Raw genomic sequence first — 24,280 nt, 5'->3', positions numbered from 1 at the left:
ATATGTATAGTTATTCCCAAAACTATTAACAGTTATAGCAAATACAAAATAAATATATAAGATACCTGCCACTTTTAGAAGACCACGATCTGCAGTAATTGATGAGGGCGGTGTCTGCAGGCCCTAGGTTACTAACCTTCCGATTACCAGAAATAAACTCATCAGAATACACCTAAGAAGACAGCTTCACACTCCTCTTCCCCACGCTTCGGTCCCGCTTACTCTCCCCTTCCCCTTTCCCTTCCCCTTCTCCTGCAACACTCCCTTCATCCTCAACCACTGGAGAATTTTCATTCACATCCTTCTCAAGACTTTTCTGTTCATTTTCATTCTTCTCCTCATTGTTCACCTCAGCACCAACTACTACCTGATCTATTCCTTTGTGCCCCTCGTGATCTGCACTCGTTAAAATACCCTGATTATCACCAACAAGCATACCTTCAGCACCCTGATCACCAACCATACCCATCTTCCCTGACACTGCTGAGGTTACTTCATGAACCACATGTTGTACCGGGTCTTTTACACTCATACCAACCACCTCCTGCAACTGCCTATACGTTTCTTCAAGCTGACCCTTGTTCACTTCAGCCAACAAAACACGCTCCTCTATAGACTCCGACTTCAAACTGAGCACATCCATAACAGGAGACCTAATAATAGGTGACCTCTCCTTAGGGGCATTCCTCACAAACCCCCTGCTAGCATTCAACATAGACTCCAATTTCTCAAAGTAAGGCTTCAACATTTTCACCACCTACATCGTGAAAACCAAAGTTACCATATCCACTCAAAATAATATTTAACAAGCTAAATATTAACCAATATGTTTTTTTCAGGGTTTTGCAAAATTATGCAGCATACATTACTAAATAAAATAACAGCAACAAATATGAACATTTACTTAATACCTCATTTCCGACCCTCACTTGTAATGAATCCACGGAGTCCCTAGGCTCCCACGGATGGCTTTCCCCGTATGCAACGTCAAGAAGCTAACAGATATCAATAAACAAAAGGAAATCAACAACAACCTCACATGGAAAAAAAGGAAATCCACCATGTACTTCGGGAGCACCCCTTTACTTACTTTCAATTTTCCGTAATCAAGAGATGGCAACAAGTCAGCATGAATAGCCGCACTTATTTTCTTCTCCGTCCACACATCAATTCTGGGCAAACTCCCCCAGCTAAGTGGAGGCAATGCAAGATGATCCAGATAAAAAATCTAAACACCAAAATCATTTCAGCCATTACGATCACAAAACATATATAACAAGACATAGTTAAATGATACACATAAGTAAATACACAAGACATAGCCAACATCTCATCACAAAATAGGAAAAACAAACTTATTAAGTCTTTAGTCTTTAGCTACTCACCATCAGAAATAATACACATCCACCGCCACCAGCAGCAAACCCTTTAGGGTCAAACCTTTTGTGAAAGTCACGCAACGATCCCATCAACCTACTGTGTGCACACAGACACCAGTCATACTGACTGGCAGCAGCACCTACACTAACAGCAGGCAACAGACTAGTATTCATGCTCTGTCCATTAGTCGTAGGACATAAGATACACCCCAACAAAACTATTAAAAATGCCCTCATAAAATGGTCCTTTTCCTCATCAGTCCCAATTGGCATCAAGCCTAAACAGTCATACGCCTTCTGAATGGAAATAAACTCTCGCCCACTAGGATTCACCTCTACAAAATGCCTACATATGTCGTCAACAGTACTTCGCATCACTGGATCCTCAACCGTTTCAGGCACTGGTCTTGAACCCCGTGGCAGATCAAATATACACCGCCATTGCTCCGGTCCCAAAGGCAACTCCTTTCCATCAACTCTAACAAATAAGCTCCTCTCATGATCAACTCTAGTCATGAGCCAGTAACAAAACCTACGATCAAGTTTTTTAACTTTCAACTTCAACATTCCACCAAACCCACACCTCTCCACAAGCTCAATTTTTTCCCTATCAATGTTCAAGACAGTAATCAGGTCTGAAAATGCAGATACGCGGCAATTGTAATTTACAGACTGCATCCAAAATCAAACAGAAACAAATTAATCATCACATAGTTCGAGTTGTACGCAACTAGCCATACAACACCAATTAACTAATAATTTCATGCTCTACTTTACCTTCCCGCACTTCCTCAGCTGCGTACTCACCACAAGCCCACTCTTTTTCACCTTCTCACCCACCGATGGGTCCGGTTCTAGATCAAGCTACACAATTGACAAAACAAATGCATTATTACATAACCAATATAGCTTTTAAACCAAGGTATCATATACAACATTATATAATGATAATACAGGTATAGTAACAACCCTCTTTTTACTTTTGATAAAAGTAACAACTTATAAAAACCAAAAAATATAATTAAACAAAAAAAATTTTACTGGGGTGCTATATGATTTTACTTATATTTGCAAATCTATTAATAAGTTTTTTGGGAAGCTTATATATTTGACAAATTTTTGCAAAAGTTTTTGAAATTCATTTATCAGTGTGCAGTTGCTGTTTTTAGAACTGATTTTCTATGAAAATGACATGTAAAATTTTTAAAGTAATTAGTGGTCCCAAAAACAAATGTAATAATAGTACTGAGTAGGCTGTTAAGTTGATTTCATCCCCCTTTCTTTACTCATTAAAACTAGGTTTCTCACATTCCCCAAATTATTCTTTTTTGTACAAAATCATAATCATTTTTTATTAGGTTGTATTTATTAGGTCTGTCACTTATACTACTCACCTAAATATAACTTAACATTCCCATCAACATATTATAAAATCATAAGTCAAGTCCAATACATTTACCCGATGAGGTTCTTCTTCTACAAACCTCCGCCTCTCCACATATTGCCTCTGCACTGGTGCTGCCGGCCGCTCCAAATATTGCCTCTCTACTGCAGGCCTCTCCACATACTGCCTCTCTGGTGCACCCCTCCCCACATACTGTCTCTCTGGTGCACCCCTCTCAACAAAATTCCTTTCTACTGGTGGTAAAGGCCTCTCCACATAATTCCTCTCTAATGGTGCCGACCTCTCAACATACTGTCTTTCAACTACTGGTGCACCCCTCTCAACATACTGTCTCTCTACTGGTGCCTGTCTCTCTACATATTGCCTTTTCCCTCTTGCCGTACGCTTCACCGTTCTAATAATCTTCTTCTGTTGCTCAACATTTCTCGTACGATGAGTAGCATTAACGGTGGGCAGAGTATCTTCTTGCTCCTCAGGTACTTTACGCTTCTTACGCTCGCTGCCAGTTGGTTGTAAGTAGTCATGCTCATCTTCTGGGTCATCTTCTTCTTCCTCTTGTACATAGTCATCATCCTCAGAACTTCCATCACCACTTCCATCCTCCTCCATGTCTTCTTCTACCTCCTCCACTTCATCCTCCACTACAGCTTTTAGGTACCTTTTTCATGATTTCTTTCAAGCTACCCTGCAAAATCATAACAAATATTTACACACAAATACATACTAAATGAGTCAATCTAATGCATACTTTAGTACAACAACTGCATTACACTCACCCCCCAATTACGTCTGCAGCTTATTGAGTCACGAGACCTCTCCGACACCATAACTACCACAAAGGAAAACACACACTTCATTACATAAACGAATTGAAATCGCTCGTTTATAACAACTGCCACCCACCCCCCCCCCCCCAACACATGTATACACTCATAACACCATGTACACATCAGTGTTGTAAAAATGCCAACACTTACAAGAATTTAGCAAGATAGATAGACTACAAGGAAAGACAACAACAATTATTACTTGAATTCTGCAAATATACCAACCAAGGCCCTGATGGTATTACCACTTACAACAGTTATATGACTATTAAACAATACCAACCTAGCGCATGATGGTATTCACACAATACCAACGAAGGCCACTTATGCATAATCAACTACTATCACTACTCCTACTTATTCATCACCAAAATAACAACACACACTTATTTCCAAAACATGAAACAGTTACTCTTTCTTCACAAAAATACAATAACAAAATAACAACTCGTAAACAGATTTCACCAAAACCCACTTATATACACAACTTCAACTTATCAAGAGTATAAAACCGAATTCGCCATTCCAGACAACACCTCACACTCTCACATACACATGATACCATACAAAAGATGACAATTTTAAGCAAATTTCAACACCATAACTGCAAAATGTTTAAATTCAACAACACAAATCCATATACCAAATTAAAAAATGAGAACTTTTAGCAAACAAGCATGAAATTCATAAAACCCTAACTAATTACAATCGCAAAAAATTTAACAGAGGTCTTACCAAACAACTCGTTCGCAAATGCTACTTCGGTGGTCGAAATCTTCACCCACAACAGCACCAAAAACCCTTTGCGTTCCTTCAGTTCTTTGAAATTTCGCCTCAATTTGAACGTCTTGCTTGCAAGAAAAAACCTTTCAATTCCTCTCTTTCAAATTCAATGAAATGCTTTCTCTCTCCTCTTTTTACTGTACAAAGTTAAACCCCTTTACGAAAGTGGGGGCCCACATTCTGTTCTCTCTAGCGCTACTTTTTTTTTTTTTTTTAATAAAGTACAATAGGAGGACAGCTTTAACATGCAATGACCATATTACCCTTACTTGAGACCAACTTGGTCTCAAGTAGGTAGAGACCAAGAATAGCTGTGGTTGATTTCAACCCGTGGGGAATCAGGATTTTTCGTACCTACAAATGTGGCTCTTACAAACAAGCACACAATAGTTGTCAACTTACAGTGTCTAGAATGCAATTTTTGGGGTTGACACGTAGCGACTTATTTTCATCTCACGTCACCGACGACGATCTCACCCAAATGACATTCAGTGATTTGAAGTGTGCTTGTGACATTAAAAAGGAGCAGTGGATCAGACACGAAGCACTAGTCGCGGAGAATGTCGATTATCACATTGAGCACAGCTTAAAAGCCGATATGGAGCTTATTTTTTATCATCTGTGCAACTCTCTTTTGCCCGAGAAACTTGTGAGCATGGGGGTTCAAGGATTGAATTTCAACAATTAGGTGTGTTGAGGATTTGAAGTTGTGCAATGTGTAGTATGTTGCTTCAAAGTTCAACAAAATGGATATTGGATTGGTTGAGTTTGCTCTTGTTAGAGAGGGGTGGTCCTTCATGATCGGTAGCACTTTAGATGAATACAATACAATTAAATGTATGTTTGATTTTGCTTTTAATAGTACTAAGCAATTAAGAATTTATATGGAAATGTTTTTAGTTTCTATATACTTCTTATATAATTATACATTTGGATGTCAAATCCAGTGGTGGTGTTTAGATTGCTATTTGTAGAAAACTGTTTGCAGATTATAATATGATATATAGAGTAATGTTGATGTCGGAATTATGTTTGGTTAATGGTGGTATTTGCAAATTTGGTGAATTGTGAACTTTTTAAACTAGTAGATATGAAATTATGTACAAATCTTGAAAATTGAGGGATAGTTTTTAGTTAAAAAGTAATGTCAAGTGTGATCAGTGGAGCATGTTGTGGAGGCGAGTTCGGTTTTCGCAATGAATGCTTGCAACACTTTTTACTTGTTTGCTTTCATTAGCTAGGCTTGTATGTAGAATGATTCCATTGAGTGTGTACTCGATGGATGTAGTGTCATGAATTGAATATGGCTTTGCACATCACAGCATTGTTCGACCCTGCTCATAGGAATGTACATTAAATTTTAAATTAGTTTTGAGGAATTTGAGTAGTAGAGCTTCTATTGAATGAACTGAAATGATGGTTGGTAAGTTTCATGCCTTATGTTGGAGGGAATTACGAGGTCCACAACATAGAGGTCTCTTTCCACCTCTGGACTGGTGCACCATTATTATTATACAAAAGTAGGAATTTTGGTAGTTCAAAGTTCTTCCATGAACATGTAATAATGGCATGGAGATTTGGTAAGTTGATGAAAAGATGAGAGGTCAATCTTATGATTTTCATGTGTATGTCTTATCCAGGGTGTGGTCTGGCAAATGTGTAAGTGTGTAATTACATTCCCAGGTTGCCTTTACCTACCCATTAAGTCATTAGCTCCGGTAAGCTCTATTATAGCCATTCTAGCATTGACTATGTTGTTGTGGTTCTATCTGATATGGGTTCAACATGCGGCATCCCAGGATTTTATTGCATTCATTTTTTGTAAGGTTTTGGAATTTTTCTACAAGTGTTGACTAATCACCCTGCGTTTTGAAACTTTTGAGCATCTGGGAATTGGGTATTGAGTTTATTTAGATTGAATTGAGTTTTAGATTCGAAAATAAATCAATTTTAGGGTTTATTTACGGAGATTTGTTGATTCAAATTGATTTGGGGGTTTTTGCTGGGTTTGGGTTTATATGTTGGGAGCCATTTATTTCGTGTATGTTTATTTGACATCTTTGTAGAATTAGTTATGAAGCTGAAAATTTACCCCAAATTGAGAAGTTTCACCTAGAGAAGTTCGTGGCCAAGAATTTCATGGGTATAATTCTTAAGCCTTGAATCTCTATTATTATACTTTTGTTAACATGTCCTAATCTGCACAAGTAATCTTCTTTATAATTAATTATTGCTGCATAAATTGTGGAGGTTGTTTTGTCTTGGAGTGTGGAAACTTTTAATTTTTATGTTAGCAGGATCTTCAAGAAACTGCTTATGAGATCCATTTAGCATGTGCTGAAGCTACAGAGTATTGGGCTTTATATCTAATTTCGCAATGTGCTCACAATCAGATTTAACACATCATTACATTTCCTCTCTTCTTTCTACTAAAAAAAACTTGCACCTTTCTCATTCTTTTCTTCCCGTCTCTGATGTGTAGAGGCCTTATCGTACCACCATCAAAAGAAAAGAAGAAAGAGAAGAAGTCTTCCAGGTTAGTGAGCTTGGGTGTAATGAACCTGAGCATGTCGCAGCTGAACCGCACCGTGCACCTGGCTTGGTTGGTGTTTGAGAGACAATGCGGGTCCAACTGGAGGTAGTTTAAAGAAGAGAAATAATCTACATCTTGTTTCCTTCTAAAGCAATAATAATGTTACATCTACATTTACTTTCAATTGGTTTATTCACTTTATTTTGGTTCTAAACAATTGGGTAGCTCAAAATGCTTAATGGAGATGTTGTTGGAGATCCAAAAAAGCATTCAGTCTAAGTTTAGATGCCACCTATGTTGCTATTTGTTTGACACCCCCATAATTGAGTGCTAGAGTAAGCTTAATAAGGAAGTTTCAAGTGTTAGGCCCCGTCTGGTATGAGGTTTATGTATGAAGAGGGTAATAAAAGTCAAATTAAGAAGAACGAGGTGGGTTAAGATAGTGATAAATGGATAATGACATTTTTTTTGTGATAAGGAAACAAAGAGATGGAGTAATTATTGCCCCCAAATAAGGGTAACTATTACCCTATTATGGTGGTGGGTAATTATTAACCACCATATGAGGGTAATAGTTCTCCTCCATCTTCCCTTTTCCTCCCACCTACACCACTTTACCACCACTCCATCCCCTTTATTAACACCTTTAAATACCTTTTTTTTTCTCAATTTTGATTTTAAATACGCTATTAATGCATTACCCCATTCCAAGCGGGCCTGAATGTAGAAATGAAATATTGGAACTAGGATAAATTGTTGAGGTTTTTTTTTTTTTTTTTTTTTTTTTTGAGATGCACACCTGGTTTCAAGCTTCCTTGTTAAATGTATATTGTCCTATGGGAACTGAAAAATGAACTGTCAATGGTGTATGCGTAATTTAGGACATATGCTTGACCTTAAGATGCTAAGCTGGTGGCATTTGTACTATTACAATCTCTTACTGCTGCTGAATGATAAAGTGCTTCAAGAGGAATGCAGATTTTGTTTCCTGTGAACAGAAAACATGATAATGGAGTTGTTCACATTTGCACTATTATATTATATCTCTTACTATGCTGCCTTGCCTTAGGACAATGCAAGATCAAAGGGAGCCAGGGAGGTCAGATCAAGGATGTTGGCGCAGTGTTACAACTTATAAGTTTGACATAGCAACATGAAGAGGGTTAGTGTACCTTTTTTTTTTTTTTACATTAAGGGTCAAGTTTTATCTAATTGATGATGTATTATTATTTTTTAGCTGTTCAAAACTGACAGTGTCTTGTGAATCAACTGAAACAGAGGAGAGGCCAATTGTGAATTTTCTGATTAAGATGTTTGGTCGGATATGTGGAATGTTTGATGACAGGAGTAAGAAATGGGTATGTGAAATGGCCTTTGGGTCTGCTGCATTTAGCTCATTGGCAGTTGCGTCGAATGTTGTGTAACTGGCGGATAGACCCTTGTAGTGAGATGCTTTGTGTAGGGGGCATGGAGTACCAACTTTCACTGAATCAGGTTTGGTGGGTTTTGGGCCTTCTGAAAGGCGACTGTGTGGTGCCTTATATGTGAGCCTTGTACAGTGCCTTGATTAGAGTAACTTTAGATCGAAATTAACCTGGAATTGTGACAATAATATTTAATTCAGTGTTATGACAGATACTTGCAACAAAATTTAAGGAAGGCTGCTAAATTGCGTGGGCACTCATTTTGGGTCAGGGGCGTGGATAATGCAAGGCATTATAATTCAAGGCCACCTGAAACTGGAAAACAAGGTGATTATGATAACTAATTCGGGCGCTTTTTTTTTTTTTTTTTTTTTTTTTTTTGCTCTGGTATGCTCAGTTGTTGATAGACCATGGTGACAATGTATTGTCATTTGTCACTAGCAATCCTTGCATATGAGGATATGCAGATAGTTTGTTAAGGAATGTGCTGTGCATCATAAGCACCGGTCCGGTCCAAAATCCAGTCCTATATTCTTGGTTGTGAGAAGCTTAATTCATTGAATTTCTAATTGTGATACTCCCTTTTGCTATAATGTCCATCTTTCATTAATATAATTGCATTATAAGATGGAATCTTGTGGTTTTTACTTTTTAGTTCATCGTTGGCCTTTAAATGCAGCATTGCAGTACAGTCCCTCTATATATGGTAATACAGGATATAGACAAGTTAGAGACATAAATGTACTTTATACCGAGTATTATGCTGATGATGTTGCTGTAATTTTCTAGGTCCAGAATCCTGTAATGGATACATCTTTGTTATGGAAAGCTTTCCTCGTCATTCATATCATACTTGGCAAGGTGTCGATTTCAACATCATCAAACCCAGGGAATTTCAAAGCACACATGTGTCATGCAATTTTTATAACATCAGCAAGGTTATATGCTCTTCTTATTTCGTTCCCAAGTCCCCAACAGAATTACGTAGTAATTTAGTATGTTCTCTGTTGATGTTATCATATTTCTGGTTCGGAAGCCTGCTATAAGTTTGGGTACGTCCCACGGTCTCAGTTTTCATCCTCTCTGTCAATGTATTGCCAACCCCGCATCACACATCTCATATTTACCAAGCTGTCCATTTCTACAACATAAGGGTGGTGGGAGTTAATAGTGTTTTAGCATCTGCAAGGGCAGGGTATCTACTCCTTTGATTTGGATCACCAAGAGGAGTATTATGGTACTCGCTTGTAGAAATCTTTTGTGTTAAGACTTGAGAGTAAGCACGTCTCTTATCTTCTTAAGTTAATGTAAAATGACTCTTTGTGAGAAAATAGTTTGCTTGTAATATGTCATCTTACAAGTGAGAATGAAGAGTGTGTGTGTTGGGTACCACATCTTTATTTTTGTAATATTTTGTTCATCCATAGCAAAATAAGTGCAACAAAGGGGTATTGTTTGTGAGAAATATAGAAATTCCATTTTTTGCACTTATTATAGAGAAAGTACATAGCTTATCTTCTGATAGAAGGATCAAGTTAAGTTTGAGTATTGATAGATGTGGTGAGCTCGAATTTTTGAGATTGGCATACAGTTAGTAGTCTGAACTGTATTCTTTGAACATTTTAATACGACTATGCAGTTTAATTTCTCAGCATTAAGAGGTGTATCATTGTGTCCATATATTAACTTGAAGTTATTAATTTCTTGATTCCTTCTCATTGATTGCTCAGTTGGAGCACAGTACATGCTATGGTTATGCAAAGATAATACAACCAGCAAATCTCATCCACAGTAACAAGTCATCGACATGAATTTCTAGCCGAGTTGAAGTTGCTCTCTTTGTGATGGACTAACAAAATAAGGTGTGCAGCCTTCATCAAGTTAACTTATCCTTGTGCATAGTGTATACTCTGTATTTAGTAGTATAATAGTTTATTTCAATTGTTCTCATGTGCTGTGAACAAATGGAGTTGGCCTGCAAGTATGATTTCACCTTTAGTATTGGCTAGTCATAGAGAGCACGGTTGAAGGAAGTTTAGGCACTTTCGCAAGACCTTCTAGCACCTGCGTGACCAGTCTTCTTGCGATCCCTTTAGCAATTTGAACGCTTGAGACCCAGCTTGGCCTTGAATCACCAAAAAGGTAGTCTGATAAGGAGCCGTTGCTCACATATTCTCATATACCAATAGTCGCTGATCTTCTTCTTCACAGAATCCTACAAGTCGTACTGGATTCTTGTGATGTCCATTCACTTCAGTTTTGAACTCCTTATCAGTATCATTAGATATAGATATTCGACCTAACTTCTTAATCAGGCCTTTGTAAACTATCCCAAGGGCCCTTCTTCCTTTTGTTCCTTGAATCCATTCGTTGCCTCTGTAAGTTCTTGGTAGCTGAAGAAATGGACGTTAGTGGACTCCCGAATTTTTCACCTCTGACTCATAAAAAAAATTCTGGCTTCTCGTGGTGGAAGAAGAAAACTCCCAAACCAATGGCACCAAATATAAGTACATCAACAAATACAAAGGACGGTACCATCTAAGAGGACTTTAATTAGTAAACCAATCCTAATGATCATACAAGATATTCTCTGGACATACTTCTCCAAGTGAGACTATAGAATATACTCAATAGTCTATAATACTTTTGATTGTCAACACTTTCCCTCCCTGTGATTTTTACAGTTTTTTAATTACAGACCACTTTCGTCAACTCAGTTGATGCGCCTTTTCTTGCTCTTCTGGAGTTCTGGTCCCAATTATGCATAGAGGGTTGAGGGAAAGAAGTGCTGAAACCAAGAAGAAAGCTGCTCAGATTGTTGGTAATATGTGCTCATTAATGACTGAGCCTAGGGATATGATACCTTATGTCGGCTTGCTTCTTCCAGAAGTGAAAAAGGTATATATTCTATGCAAAACGTAAAGTGGCTGCTAGGGCACTTGGCAAGGAAAATATCAAATTCTTGTTTGGCTAGTTGTAATATTTCTGCTCCTGTGCAGGTTCTTGTTGATCCTATACCTGAAGTTCGGTCCGTGGCTCGCTCTCTTATAAAAGGAATGGGAGAGGAAAATTTCCCAGATCTTGTTCAGTGGCTCTTGGAGACGCTAAAATCTGATGGAAGTAATGTTGAACGTTCTGGTGCAGCACAGGGATTGAGTGAGGTGGGATCACTGGTTTTTTTTTTCTTTTTTTGTATTCTCTGTTCATTCAGTTTTAATTTTTAAAGATTTTTATTTATTTATTTTTGTAATATTTATTATCTTCTTGTTGTTGGTAATGATCATGCTTAATAGTTCTGTTTTATGATTTGTTGCAAATATTATTCCTTGTGAGGGAGGTTTGCAAAACTTATCTTATTCCTTTTCTTTTTTCTTCTTTCTGTGAAAAGGAGGGGAGGAGAGAGAGGTGTGGAGTTTATGTGTGTGTTTGGGGGGGAGGTGGGGGGGGGGGGGGGGGGAATGTTTCTTTTATCCAAGCAAGGTCTGTGGTTGAGGTGAACTCATATGTATCAACTTTGTTTTCTGAGGGAGGCTGAGTTTATTTGATAATTTGTAGAATCATGCGATATCTTCATCAAGAAAAGAGAGGGTGAGTTCATTAGTTTTGAAATTAATTTTTTAAAATTATGGTTATGATAATTCCTTGAAAACTATGATGGGATCTTGGTTAAAAACCCTCTTTCCTTGGCCTTTCCTTTCTATCCTAGAAACAGAGGAAAAGTTAAAAATTCTGATACTGCTTATAGTGATACATTATATATCTTTCCATCTATCGGGCTTTCCTAACCTGTACTATAGTTTTTTCTAAACTTTCATTTCATTGACTTTGGTATATTGTATAAATATATATTTTTACTACTATTAGGGTGTTTTACAAATTTGAAGACAGTAGAGTTTAATAGAAAGTGAATCGGCAGAGAATAGAAAGAGGGAAACTAGTTACTACCTACTCATGTTTGGATTTGTACAGAACTTCTTGCTTTATCTCAAACTAGTTACTATTTCTCTTGTTTGAATGTGTACAGGACTTATTGACCTATCTCATTTCCCTGTAATGGGAGTGCTTGTAGTAGTTAGTATGATACACAATGCACTTTCCTATCACTTTCTGTCAGCTCCTTTAGTATTTTTGATTTCTCAGCTTATTTCTATTTCAATAAATAAATAATTAAATTATTAGATAAAGCTAAAGTTAAAGAACATAATAGTATACACTTTATTAACAGGACTGAGGTTCATTTTCAAGCTTTGACAATTCATTAGCCCTCAGTGCTGATCCTATAGTAAGTGTCATCTACATATAAGGTGTTTTGGAGAACAAAATTCTTAAGCAGTTGGGCACTTGGGCTTAGTGGCTTCAAATTATTTCATTGCAATTTTTGCTTCTTGATAATTACGAACCATTGAACCACTAATTTGAGAGCCTCGAATTGTAGAGACTCGAAAGCAGATGAAAAGCCCCCAAACTACAGCAGGGTCAGTCAGGTGCTGTCATAGCCAATTATAATGCTTCTACATCTCTCTACTAATTAGTGGGAGCTCCATTCAGCTATGAATTTTTACTCTGTAAAAATTTCAATGCTAAATTGTACCAAGTGGCATTGAGAGCTTTTGGCCTTTTGGTATAATACGTTGATAGGTGTGTATCTTATAAAAGTAGGAAGTCTTGCAGAATACCATATAACAAAAGTTGTTTATATCGAATTGCTCATGGAGTCATGTTTGTACTAGGTTTCTGCCATCAGTCTGAGTTTTTGTTCTTTCATATAGCAAGTGATCAGCTGTCACTCTGTCACATTGCACAGTATTACTAATCTTCTTATTTTTGCTGAATGTTTTTTTTTATGTTTCATAAGTGTATAGAATTATATGTTTGTAAGACCATGCATGCTTTGCTTTAACATCAAAAGTTCCTTTATTTCCACTTGTTTTCATTTGAACTATCATATCATTCGATGTTTTGTTCAATATTTGGCTACGCATTGCTGTTCTCTTGAGAGGGAAGATTATATCTCAGGGTTTAAGATATCACTCGTAATGATTTCTCTCTTTCTTTTTTCTTAGGTTTTGGCTGCACTTGGCATTGAGTACTTTGAGCATATTCTCACTGATATCATAAAAAATTGCTCTCATCAAAAGGCTTATGTTCGTGAAGGTTATTTGGCTGTCTTCAAGGTATTTTACAGTTTCTAACTTCCAGCTGTTGAGGATGGAATTTTCAATGATAGTTGGCGTATTAGACAAAGCTCTGTTGAACTGTTGGGAGACTTGTTTGGTTTTGGGTTTTTTTTTTTACCTGTTTACTTATTTATTCTGTTTGTTATGGTTGATTTCATATTGCTATCTTCAGTTGTCTTGCTCACCAAAGAAAATTACATTCTCTTTAGGTTGCTGGAACCTCTGGGAAGGCATTGCTAGAGGGAGGTAGTGATGATAAGGGGGCTAGTACGGAAGCACAAGGACGTGCTATTATTGAGGTTCTTGGTAGAGAAAAACGTAATGATGTTCTTGCTGCCTTATATATGGTCAGGACTGATGTCAGCGTATCAGTGCGTTAGGTAGCTATCCTGTTTATGCTTTCTTGGAGATCTTTTTGTTGTTCTGAAGTTTGGTTTACTTACTGTATAAACTTATACTTGGTTTGTGTTTGTTCTGTTCTAGGCTGCTTTACATGTTTGGAAGACCATAGTAGCAGATACCCCTAAGACACTCAAAGAGATTATGCCTGTATTGATGGATACCCTGATAATGTCACTCGCATCTCCATCTAATGAGGGGCGGCAGGTTTGTTAATATCTAAACCTATACTCAACTGAGATAATTACCTTGATTAGTGAACTGTTTACTAACTTGCACTGAGTTTGTCTACTAGGTTGCAGCAAGGGCGTTGGGTGAGCTTGTTAGGAAGCTTGGTGAAAGGGTCCTTCCAATGATTATACCAATTCTATCAGATGGACTGAAAGATCCTGATACTGGCAGAAACAAGTATGAAATATATAGTGACCTTATCAATTATTGGATCATGCTTTTGTGGAATATCTTCCAATGACATGATATCTGTCTTACATATTCTTTTGCTCTTCCAATAGAAAATTTTTCTGTTTGGTCTTGGAATGTGATCATTAGTTTTTATTCTTTTGCCAATTTGAATATGATTGTTATCCTTTATAAAATTGTCATTAACTTAAATTCCACAAAAAAATGTTTTAATGTACAATAGTTTAAATTTTTTTTATTTCCTTTTTCCATACTTTGTATCCAAGTACAATGTGTTTTTTTACCTATGTGTTCATGTTATTTGTGACTTTGTGTAAGTTGACAATTATGAGGAGATAAAGCTGAGTAAAGCTATTCATCCTCATTCTCTGAGTATATGGTCTTAGGTTTCAGTTTCATTTAAAAATATCTTATATATATCTACTGTATGTAGCCTTTTCTTCATACAAGAGACAACTTTAAGTGGAATGCTTATATATATCTTACCTGTTTTTTTTTTGTGTTACTGTGCAATGCTTATAGAAACCAGTATTTAGTCACTCCTTTAGTGATTGAATTTTGGCATAGATGTTGTCATCGTAGGTTTCTGCATGTGGATAAATTTTGTTTCTACTTGGTACCGTGATTATGGCCTGATGTAGTGTTTGAATGTTTTATAAAAGTACACATCTTCATAACTCACTGAAAGCCTCTCTTTCTAAAGGGAAGAATTCCTTCCAATTATTGTTTCTTTAATTATTGCTTCAAAATTAGGGTTGTAATTGTTATTTCTTGGTCTTCTACGTTTCTGTGGGGTAATCCTTCTATGGCCTTTTATTGTTGATTCTGGTAAGGATGACTGACACTGAAAATATATTAACGATTACTTGTATATTTTCTTTATCTGGTGACAGGGTGTTTGCATTGGTCTAAGTGAGGTGATGGCTAGTGCTTGGAAAAAGTCAGTTGATTAGTTATATGGACAAACTTATCCCTACTATTCGAATTGCTCTTTGTGATAGGTGTGTGTTATATCTTCCTATGTGGAGATTGTCATAATATTGTTATGGTTTTATTACCAAAACATAGCACTTTTTGAATTGTGGGCAAAGCATTTTAATTAGTAACTTGCTATCTTTGTCTTTTCATTGGCAGTGAGCCCGAGGTCCGTGAGTCAGCAGGCATGGCATTTAGTACTCTCTACAAGGTTCTATATTTTATTCTTTTCTCTGTTCCTGTAACTTTTTTTAAATATTTGAAGTTACTGATTCAATATTATTTTCAGAGTGCTGGACTGCAAGCAGTTGATGAGATTGTTCCTACCCTTCTGACACCGCGTTAGATGGTCTTAAACAAATCTTAAGGCTAGTTACCTCATCCACTGGCCACGTTGGTAATTAGAAATGAAAATTATTCCTGGCCTGTAACTGATCTGTTCTCCCTTGATAATGGTAAATTCAGTGTGAGGACTACAGCTGTATTGCCTCATATCTTGCCGAAGCTGGTTCAGCTTCCCCTCAGGTATGTACATCTTCTCTGTCTGATGTATGTGCTCTACAAAGATCTTTTTTTATAGTTTCTTACTCTTATCAATGTCTTCAGTGAATTTAATGCACATGCTCTTGGAGCTTTGGCGGAGGTTGCTGGAGCTGGTTTAAATTTGCACCTTAATACTGTTCTCCCCGCGTTGCTGTCTGCAATGGGTGATGACAATGTGGTATGCGGCATTCCAAGCAATTAATTCTTTTGCCCCAAGCCAGACATGTTGCTTTTCCTTTATGAAATGTTCAATTTCTGACAAGTTGGCCTTTAATCTATAGAATGTCCAAGATTTAGCGAAGAAGGCTGCAGAGACTGTTGTATTGGTCATTGATGAGGAAGGAGTTGACTCTTTAATATCAGAGCTTATTAAAGGTTCTGGTGATAGTAAGGTGTGTTCTGCAACTTCTAATATCTTAATTTGTCAAGCATGAGTTATGCTTCCCATCAAATGAAAGTTATTGTTACTAATAACTAGTCTAAATTCAAGCATCAATTAGGAGAAGTGCTTCATACCTTAGTGGCCATCTCTTTGAGAACAGCAAGCTCTACTTGGATGATGAAGCTCCCAGCATGATATCTACTTTGATTGTTCTGCTCAGTGATTCTGATCACGACACTGTTGTGGTATAATGCGTTGCTTATTTTCTTTGAAATCTCTATCTGATGGAGTGTTTCTTAACTTATTTTTTTTTTGTTTTGGTTCATTTTTATAACGACACTGCCTGGGAAGCTTTGTCAAGGGTTGTCAGTTCACTTCCTAAAGAAGTATTCCCCAGTCACATAAAGCTGGTTCGTGATGCTGTATCCTTGGCAAGAGATAAGGAGCGAAGAAAGAAGAAGGCAAGTTTCTCTAGATTTTTTTGTGGCAGTTAGAACTTTCTGTTATTAGTTATATGTTGCTGCACTATGCTTTAAGTGGCATTTTTTAATTTTCTCAATATGTTCAATGGCAAATTAAATCTGCAGGGAGGACTGGTTCTGGTACCTGGATTTTGTCTTCCTAAGGCTCTGAAAGCTGTGCTGCCAATCTTTCTGCAGGTATCTCCTTGTTTTTCACCCTCTTGTTGTCGTATAACTCTAATAAGAATGTGTAATGGAGTTCACTCTGATTAACCCATTTGCGGCTTTTCTTGAAAAGTTTGTTATGTCTCATATATTGTCGTTATTATGTGCATATTTTAGTGCTTCGTTTGAGAACCTTGTGTAACATATAGCAATGAAACAATTGCTTCGCTTTGTTGACAGTGTCTAATAAGTGGGTCAGCTGAACTGAGGGAACAGGCAGCATTAGGCCTTGGAGAATTGATTGATGTAACAAGTGAACAAGCGTTGAAGGCATTTGCTATACCAATAACTGGGTGTGTTCTCATCTTCATTGCAATATAGAATTATTATCATTTTCTGCACTTTAAAGGTTTGATGTGTTGGCATTGAAAGACAGTATATGCTTTCAGTTTCTTTGCTGGTCAAACATTTGTCTCTTCCTTTGTGTTGATATGCTTTAACCCTCGAGTGGTAATTATTTTATGCATATAGCACCAGTTACGGTGTTGCTGTGTGACTGGGAGGTTACGGGTTTAAGTTCTCGGAGCGGCCTCTTGTCACAAAAAATGACAAGGGAAGGCTTTCCCCATATACACCCTTGTAGTGGGACCCTTCCCCAAACCCTCGCCTTGCGGGGACACCATTGTGCACCGGGCTACCCATATAGCATGTTTATATAGGAAAAAAATACAAGTTATGTATCGACCCATTTCCATTCCCTGATTGCAGGTCTCTAATTCGTATCATAGGTGATCGGTTCCCACGGCAGGTCAAGAGCGCCATTTTGTCAAATTTGATCATTATAATTAAGAAGAGCGGCAAACCTTTTCTCCCACAGCTTCAAACAACATTCATCAAATGTCTACAGGACAACACCAGGTCAGTTAATGGGTTAAAGAGATCTGCAGCCATTTATCCTGTGTTTTAGCAGTCTTTGGTGCAGGTAGCAGTTTTGGTAATTGTTTCACCTAGAGAGCTAAAGTTAACCTTTTCATTGCAGGACTGTTCGTTTAAGTGCTGCCTTGGCTCTTGGGAAACTGAGTGCACTCAGTATTAGGGTTGATCCTTTAGTTAGTGATCTTTTGTTCACTTTGCAGGTAGTTGCATCCCTCTATTGTATCATTTCTTCTTTCACTACGCTCTTATTTTTCTCTTAATGCTTTGTGGCTGATTTTTAGGCATCTGACGGGGGTGTAAGAGAAGCAGTTCTAATTGCTCTTAGAGATGTAGTAAAGCATGCGGGAAAGAGTGTTAGCGATGCTGTTAGAACTCGTGACTGTGATCTATTAAAAAAAATATTGATCATGAAGGTGACCAAGTTCGTGTATCTGCTGTTAGCATCTTGGGGATCACATCTGAGGTATAATGATTATAGTAATTTTGTTAGACGTTTTTCATTTCTTAGGTATATTTCCAATTTTATGTTGTCACCCTTCTAAATCTCCCTGTTGCCTTTCTTGTAATTGATTTTTCAGTACATTGAAGACAATCAACTGGCAGATCTACTAAAGGAGCTTTTAGATTCAGCTTTGTCCTCCAGTTGGACTGTCAGACATGGTTCAGTTCTCACTATCTCATCATTTCTTCGGCAATGCCCATCAAGGGTTTGTCAGTCATCTTTGTCACAATAAATTATATCTATGCTGAAAGACAAGTTGAAAGATGAAAAGGTACAGACTGAGACACACACTAGTGTTCACTGGTAGCAGGATGCAATGAATTTTTCTTATTCCTTTTCTCAAATCCTGATCAGTATTTTTTTTCCTCCAAATGCAGTTCCCAGTACGTGAAAGTTCGACTAAAGCACTAGGAAGATACTTGCTTTATCAAATTCAAAGTGATACATTAAGCAGTGCCTTGCATGCTCAAACTTTGTCGTCCATAGTTATTGCGCTGCAAGATGACTCCAGTGAAGTTAGACGAAGGGCATTATCTTCCCTCAAGGCTGCTGCAAAGTTAATCATTTTCCATTAATCCTGGACATTATCTTTTCATATATTCCTCCTATCTTTATCTGCATGCTGATATATGGCTCTAAATTTTATTGTCTGGTAGGCAAATCCTGCGGCCATTTTTGGCCATGTGTCGATTTTTGGTCCTGCATTGGCCGAGTGTCTGAAGGATGGAAGTACACCTGTGAAGCTTGCTGCAGAACAATGTGCTTTGCATTCTTTCCAATTGGCTAAAGGTAACTTCATCTGCTTGACTGCTTCTATCCTTCCATACAACCGCTGTTTACTTAATGTTTTGTTGCTTCTTTGCATGTCTAGTACTCTCCCTTTTGCCCTTCGAAATTTCATACAGGGTTTTGTACAAAGAATAATAGAGCAAGTAAATGAAAGTGTGGGAATGGAATGATTAGTTAAAGTGTGGTATGGAGAGTTCAAAAGGTTTATTTGAATTAGAAATGTGATATATTTTTGGAATATTCATTTAAAGAATATGTGAAAATGATTTAGAATGAGAGAATATTTACATGTCAAACTACTCATATCACATGTGTTTGTTTTGCTCCACTTTTATCAGGAGCGGAAAATGTTCAGGCAGCCCAAAAGTACATCACTGGCCTGGATGCAAGACGAATTGCTAAAATATTCTGAATACAGGTATGTTCCTTTATATATTTGAGTGAATTCTTGCTTTTAGGCTTTAGCATATAATTTTTCCATAATCATCTTCTTTTTTTCCAATGCATGGGATTAAATTTCATGCATGTTCCTAGGGAGTAAAAGATATGTGCTTCTCGTTATGATGATGTGTATCTCAACTCTCTTTCTGTCCGATGTGGACATAATTTTTTCTTGAAATTTTGAGTGCATGTAGTTTATCACCCCTTTGTAGATGGATCATGATAGTCAGGGGCGGAGCTAGCTAGGGTCCTGGGTGCCCTACCAGGAAAAAAAAAAAAAAAAAAAAAAAACTCTTTCAAGTTAGTTTATTAGATAATTAGAATATAAAGTGCAAAATATTACCTTAGCTAATCAACATCCTAGTAGTTACAATTCTAACTTTTCTATCAAAGGTCGTGGGTTCTATTCTCTTCCTCAACATCCTTTTTTTAATTTTTAAAATTTTTGTACTTAATGTACTATTTACCCAATACAAAAAAATAAATAAAAATTTATTTTTCCAATTAAGATAACGAAATTGGTTTTAATATTTCTTTTACCATATGCACACTCAAATCATTAGTTTTAGTTACTATTTTTTATATATCGTGCTATTTGATACGAATAACTTGATTAGTGATAACCCATCCAAAGTATTATTATTTTTTTACATGGTTCATTTCTTACCGTCTTAAATAGATCGGGGTAATATTTGATGGATTTTGGAATACTCTATAATTGAGGTTTGACAAATACGATTGTTAAATAAATTTTAATCTTGATATTAAGAACATCCTTTCACGATTGATTTTTTTAATTGAAAAAATTAAAGAGACGGGTTTTAGGGCCTTGATATAAGAGGATTTCCCGTTAGACAGTGCCCTACCATTGTCAAAATCCTGGATCCACCACTGATGATAGTGTGTCCAGAATTCGAGCATATATCATGATTTCTTTTTGGTTAACCCTTATACTAAAACAATATACACACTTGGAAAACATTGTCTTTACAAGAGGGGCTTCCTTCCGTAACTGTAGATAGAATCTGTAAGAGGTAATTTTGGTCGCTTGGAGGTCCCAAAAAGAATTGCTTAGCTTCCATTTGTATTCCTTTTTGTCATATAGAAATCCAAATGAGGTTTTTGAAGCAAGTGTTTTTTTTGCATTTTCAACCCCCCCTCGGTCTTGTTTTTTTTGCCATATTTTTATGTTTTTTTGCTGCATATATCATCTTGCTGTGGCAATATGTATTTGATCCTCAATATCACATATGTTACCTCCGTGTTATTGAGTGCTATTTAACAGACTTGCGACATAATATTTTTGAGTAACACCTAACATACAAGTGTTGCAGCTCGCGAGCTTCAACATTATGTCGCATATCTGTATAGTCTTGTAGTAGCTTTTTTATGTCAAATTACTATTTTACTTCATATCTGCCTCAACTTTCCATCGACCTTAATGTTTTTCCCCCCAAGATATTATCTTCTTCTTTTTTATTTTTATATACATAGTGACATTTTTATTTTTGGCATGTACTCACCTTTATAAAAAGGAAAAATTAACACCCGCCGATGGTTCCAACTTTAGGCCATCTTATATAAAAGTTATACCTCCGTCTTTTTACTTGCTACATTTGATTAAAAAATGTGAGATAATATTCATCTCTATTGGTGTGCTAAGCTATTATACACCAATTGTTTTCTATACTGTGTACGGAGCAAAATACATATCAACTGTGGAAAGTGGCTGATTTTTATTTACAAATACAAAAGGAAACTAACAATATAACATGAAATGGAATGAGTATTATTTAAAATTGCATTGGTTTTGTCAAAAAAAAAAAAAAAAAATTGCATTGGTGGGTACTGCATCTTTATATTTGTTCATCCATAGCAAAATAAGTGCAACAAAGGGGTAATGTTTGTGAGATATACAGAAAATCCATTTGTTGCACTTATTCTGTTATAGTGAAAGTACATAGTTTATCTTCTGATAGAAGGATGCAGATAGACTGATTTTGTAATAATATATCTGTATATGCAATTATGTAAATTCGAATTTCTTGAGCATCAAAGTAGTCCGAACTGTAATCTTGGAATTTCTCAGCATTAAGAGGTGTATCATTGTGTCTATATATTAACTTGAAGTTATTAATTTCTTGATTCAGGAAAATTCCTTCTCATTGATTGCTCAGTTCATGCTATGGCTGTGCAAAGATAATACAACCATCAAACCTCATCCACAGTAACAAGTCATTGACATGAATTTCTAGCCGAGTTGAAGTTGGTCTCTTTGTGATGGACTAACAAAATAATGTGTGCAGTTTTCATCAAGTTAACTTATCCTTCTGCATATTGTATATGGCTACTACTCTGTATTTACTATATTAGTTTATTTCAATTATTCTCATGTGCTGTAAACAAATGGAAAATGGCCGCACGTATACTTTCACTGTTAGTATTGGCTAGTTATAGAAGAGAGCACAATTATATTGAAGGAACCTTCTAGCACCTGCGTCACCAGTCTCATTGTTGTATTTAGTATGTTGTCTGGTATTGCCTGAACCTGCGTTATACCCAATCCTTCTTGTCCAACTTTTGGGGTAGATAAACATCGTTGATGTAGGAATACATAACAGATTTGTGAGAAGGTTGGAGTAACATAAATGCCATGAAGAGAGGGCGGCCCCGGAGACGTTTCAGCTCATCCTTCCATGCTTTGTTCTTGGTGAAGGTAGGAATGGTCCAGAGCCGATCAAGGACTGCTTTGAAATCGGTCTCACCCTGCTTGAACGCGTGAAGCTTGAAGCATTTGGCATGAGCGTCAATATCAGAAGGCCTGAGGCCGAGCCACTTGATGTCAATAGAGGCATCTTCATTCACACCCGTAAGCTTACATTCCTTGGACAGATCCCAGCCGTAGTGAGATAAGACCTCCCGGGGGGGAGCGGCGAGGAAAGTTAGCAGGTCAAGATGGTGATGGTCCAAGTCCGTGATGGCAACGAAGGTCAAGCCAGACACCGACTGGGCAAGCTTTCTGAGGAACAGGTAGCTATTTAGGTCCCAACCCACCACGACTACAAGGTAATCAGATTGGTGTTTGACCAAGAAGGGCTTGAGTGCGCCCATGATACCTTGATCAAAAGCCAAAAGGACTCGCTTACAGTTGGTGGTCAAGTTTTTGAGTTCCCATACACGATATTGCAATTGACCACCAGACCAGGAGAACGATTTTTCAAGTATAGGGATCTTGCAGGTATCGGCCTGAATGTGGCCTTGGACATCCAATTTGCTACTGAAGGTGGGTAATTGGGTAGGTCTCTTCCTCAGACTATCAAAGTGACCACCCCAACCATCCCAAAAACCCCCACTATTCTCCAACGTGTCGTCATCAGCATCGTCCTCATCGAGAGTCTCCGGAGTAATCATCAGCCAAGGTGGACATTTCTCCACCTCTTCAGATATCTGATACATACATACATACATAACAATTAGCAGCCAAACCAAAAAAAACATCATCAAATCATAGCAACATGTTGATACATACCAAACCAAACAAAATCATCAATCAAATCAAATAATACTAGGTACTCGAATGGAAAAGTACCTCAGCATCACCCTGAATTTGTTTCTTCTTCTTCTTTTCTGTTTCTCCTCTTTCGTTCCCTACTTGTCTATATCTACTAGTTGTCAACATTTCGATGTTCTTCTCTTCGATTAAAAAGAACAACTGTTCCGAAACAACTGCAATTGATAATTCAAAAATTTTAAAAAAAAAAAAAAAAAAAATCAAATTTCAAAAATTAATATAAACTATTGTGAAGAGTTATATGAACCAAAAAAAAAAATCGGAAGTCGGATGAAAACAGCAAACATATATATATAAACGAAAATTGCACTCAATAATTCGAAATATTCACAGTCCATTCAGTAATTAGAGAATTGAAATCAATATCGAAATCCAAAACAACTTAAAAAAAAAAAAAATCAAAAGTCAGATGAAAACAGCAAACTCGATATTCGAAATTTGCACTCAATGATTTGAGAATTGAAATCAATAATTTGAAATACAAAACAAATTAAAAAAAAAAAAAAAAAAAAAAAAAAAAACAAAACAAAACAAAAAAAAAAACTAACCTTATGTCAATGAAATCGCCGAATCGCCGGTGATCGGAGGAGAGTCCTTGTGTAAGAGGTTGTAAATAGGGTTTGCACTTTGCCCTTTCGTTATTATTAATTAAAACCAACAATCTAATATATATATATATATATATATATATATATATATATATATATATATATATAAAGGAGAGTTTTTCCCTAAGTTTTTAGAGAGCAACGTATAATTTAATTTTCTTAGCGCGCCGTCACGTAGGATTGTAAATTTAAGTTGTAACCAATTAAATAAGAGATTATTAATTTCTTTTACAATTAAATAATTCAAATGCCACGTAAGCAAAATTAGCAAATGAGATTTTAAAGTTTAAATTAATTAAATACAAAATATTATTTTTTGATATTAGAAATTTTATCTAATATTCTAAAACTAATATAATAAATATGAAAAATATTTTTTTTAAAAAAAAATACTGACAAACCGTGCATCGCATCTTTTACAATTAAATAATTCAAATGTCACGTAAACAAAATTGACGAATGAGATTTTAAAGTTTAAATTAATTAAATACAAAATATTATCTTTTGAGATTAGGAATTTTATTCTAATATTTTAAAACTAATATAATAACAATTTTAAT

General features: G+C 36.5%; 2 protein-coding genes and 1 pseudogene across 5 annotated transcripts; 2 read left to right on the top strand and 1 right to left on the bottom strand.

Moving 5' to 3' along the window:
* The first annotated feature begins 4,807 nt into the window (after positions 1–4,807).
* LOC145638751 (uncharacterized) lies at positions 4,808–11,060 on the top strand. Of its 3 annotated transcripts, none has more exons than XM_081689756.1 (8): positions 4,808–6,537; positions 6,877–7,032; positions 7,997–8,089; positions 8,273–8,471; positions 8,563–8,678; positions 9,141–9,289; positions 10,082–10,213; positions 11,050–11,060. In XM_081689756.1, the coding sequence occupies exons 4-7, from the start codon at positions 8,341–8,343 to the stop codon at positions 10,160–10,162; spliced, it is 477 nt and encodes a 158-aa protein (XP_081545882.1). In that variant the 5' UTR covers positions 4,808–6,537; positions 6,877–7,032; positions 7,997–8,089; positions 8,273–8,340; the 3' UTR covers positions 10,163–10,213; positions 11,050–11,060. The 3 variants fall into 3 exon arrangements, with proteins under 3 accessions (XP_081545882.1, XP_081545880.1, XP_081545881.1); XM_081689754.1 differs by having other exon boundaries at positions 8,206–8,471; XM_081689755.1 differs by lacking the exons at positions 4,808–6,537; positions 6,877–7,032; positions 7,997–8,089 and having other exon boundaries at positions 8,108–8,471.
* Positions 10,753–21,821, top strand: LOC145639825 (protein ILITYHIA-like; annotated as a pseudogene). The gene is made up of 25 exons (XR_014114935.1): positions 10,753–10,758; positions 11,050–11,249; positions 11,351–11,512; positions 13,415–13,525; positions 13,738–13,908; positions 14,012–14,134; positions 14,223–14,331; positions 15,236–15,348; positions 15,482–15,533; positions 15,612–15,690; positions 15,788–15,847; positions 15,929–16,043; positions 16,147–16,261; positions 16,344–16,494; positions 16,588–16,708; positions 16,835–16,906; positions 17,114–17,226; positions 17,642–17,791; positions 17,913–18,009; positions 18,091–18,272; positions 18,388–18,582; positions 18,689–18,867; positions 18,968–19,100; positions 19,439–19,518; positions 21,692–21,821. The product of XR_014114935.1 is annotated as a protein ILITYHIA-like (transcript).
* Positions 21,822–22,033: 212 nt separating this feature from the next.
* On the bottom strand, positions 22,034–23,753 carry LOC145638750 (uncharacterized). The gene is made up of 3 exons (XM_081689753.1): positions 23,661–23,753; positions 23,131–23,267; positions 22,034–22,988 (listed from the first exon to the last, which is right to left on the bottom strand). Exons 2-3 carry the CDS (start codon positions 23,218–23,220, stop codon positions 22,095–22,097), a joined length of 984 nt encoding a protein of 327 aa, XP_081545879.1. The 5' UTR covers positions 23,221–23,267; positions 23,661–23,753; the 3' UTR covers positions 22,034–22,094.
* Between the last annotated feature and the right edge of the window lie 527 nt (positions 23,754–24,280).

Source organism: Chenopodium album, chromosome 7 (assembly GCF_948465745.1).
Source record: "Chenopodium album chromosome 7, dcCheAlbu1.1, whole genome shotgun sequence".
NCBI lineage: Eukaryota > Viridiplantae > Streptophyta > Magnoliopsida > Caryophyllales > Amaranthaceae > Chenopodium > Chenopodium album.
The sequence above is the reverse complement of the archived record's forward strand: the minus strand, read 5'-3'. Positions and strand labels throughout refer to the sequence as shown.

Coding starts and splice junctions, on each gene's coding strand:
- LOC145638750 (XM_081689753.1), bottom strand. CDS start 23,220: ATGTTGACAACTAGTAGATATAGACAAGTAGGGAACGAAAGAGGAGAA. Junction 22,989..23,130: donor AAATTCAGGGTGATGCTGAG/GTACTTTTCCAT, acceptor TGTATGTATCAG/ATATCTGAAGAGGTGGAGAA.
- LOC145638751 (XM_081689754.1), top strand. CDS start 8,266: ATGACAGGAGTAAGAAATGGGTATGTGAAATGGCCTTTGGGTCTGCTG. Junction 8,679..9,140: donor ACCTGAAACTGGAAAACAAG/GTGATTATGATA, acceptor GTAATTTTCTAG/GTCCAGAATCCTGTAATGGA. Junction 9,290..10,081: donor ATTTTTATAACATCAGCAAG/GTTATATGCTCT, acceptor TTGATTGCTCAG/TTGGAGCACAGTACATGCTA.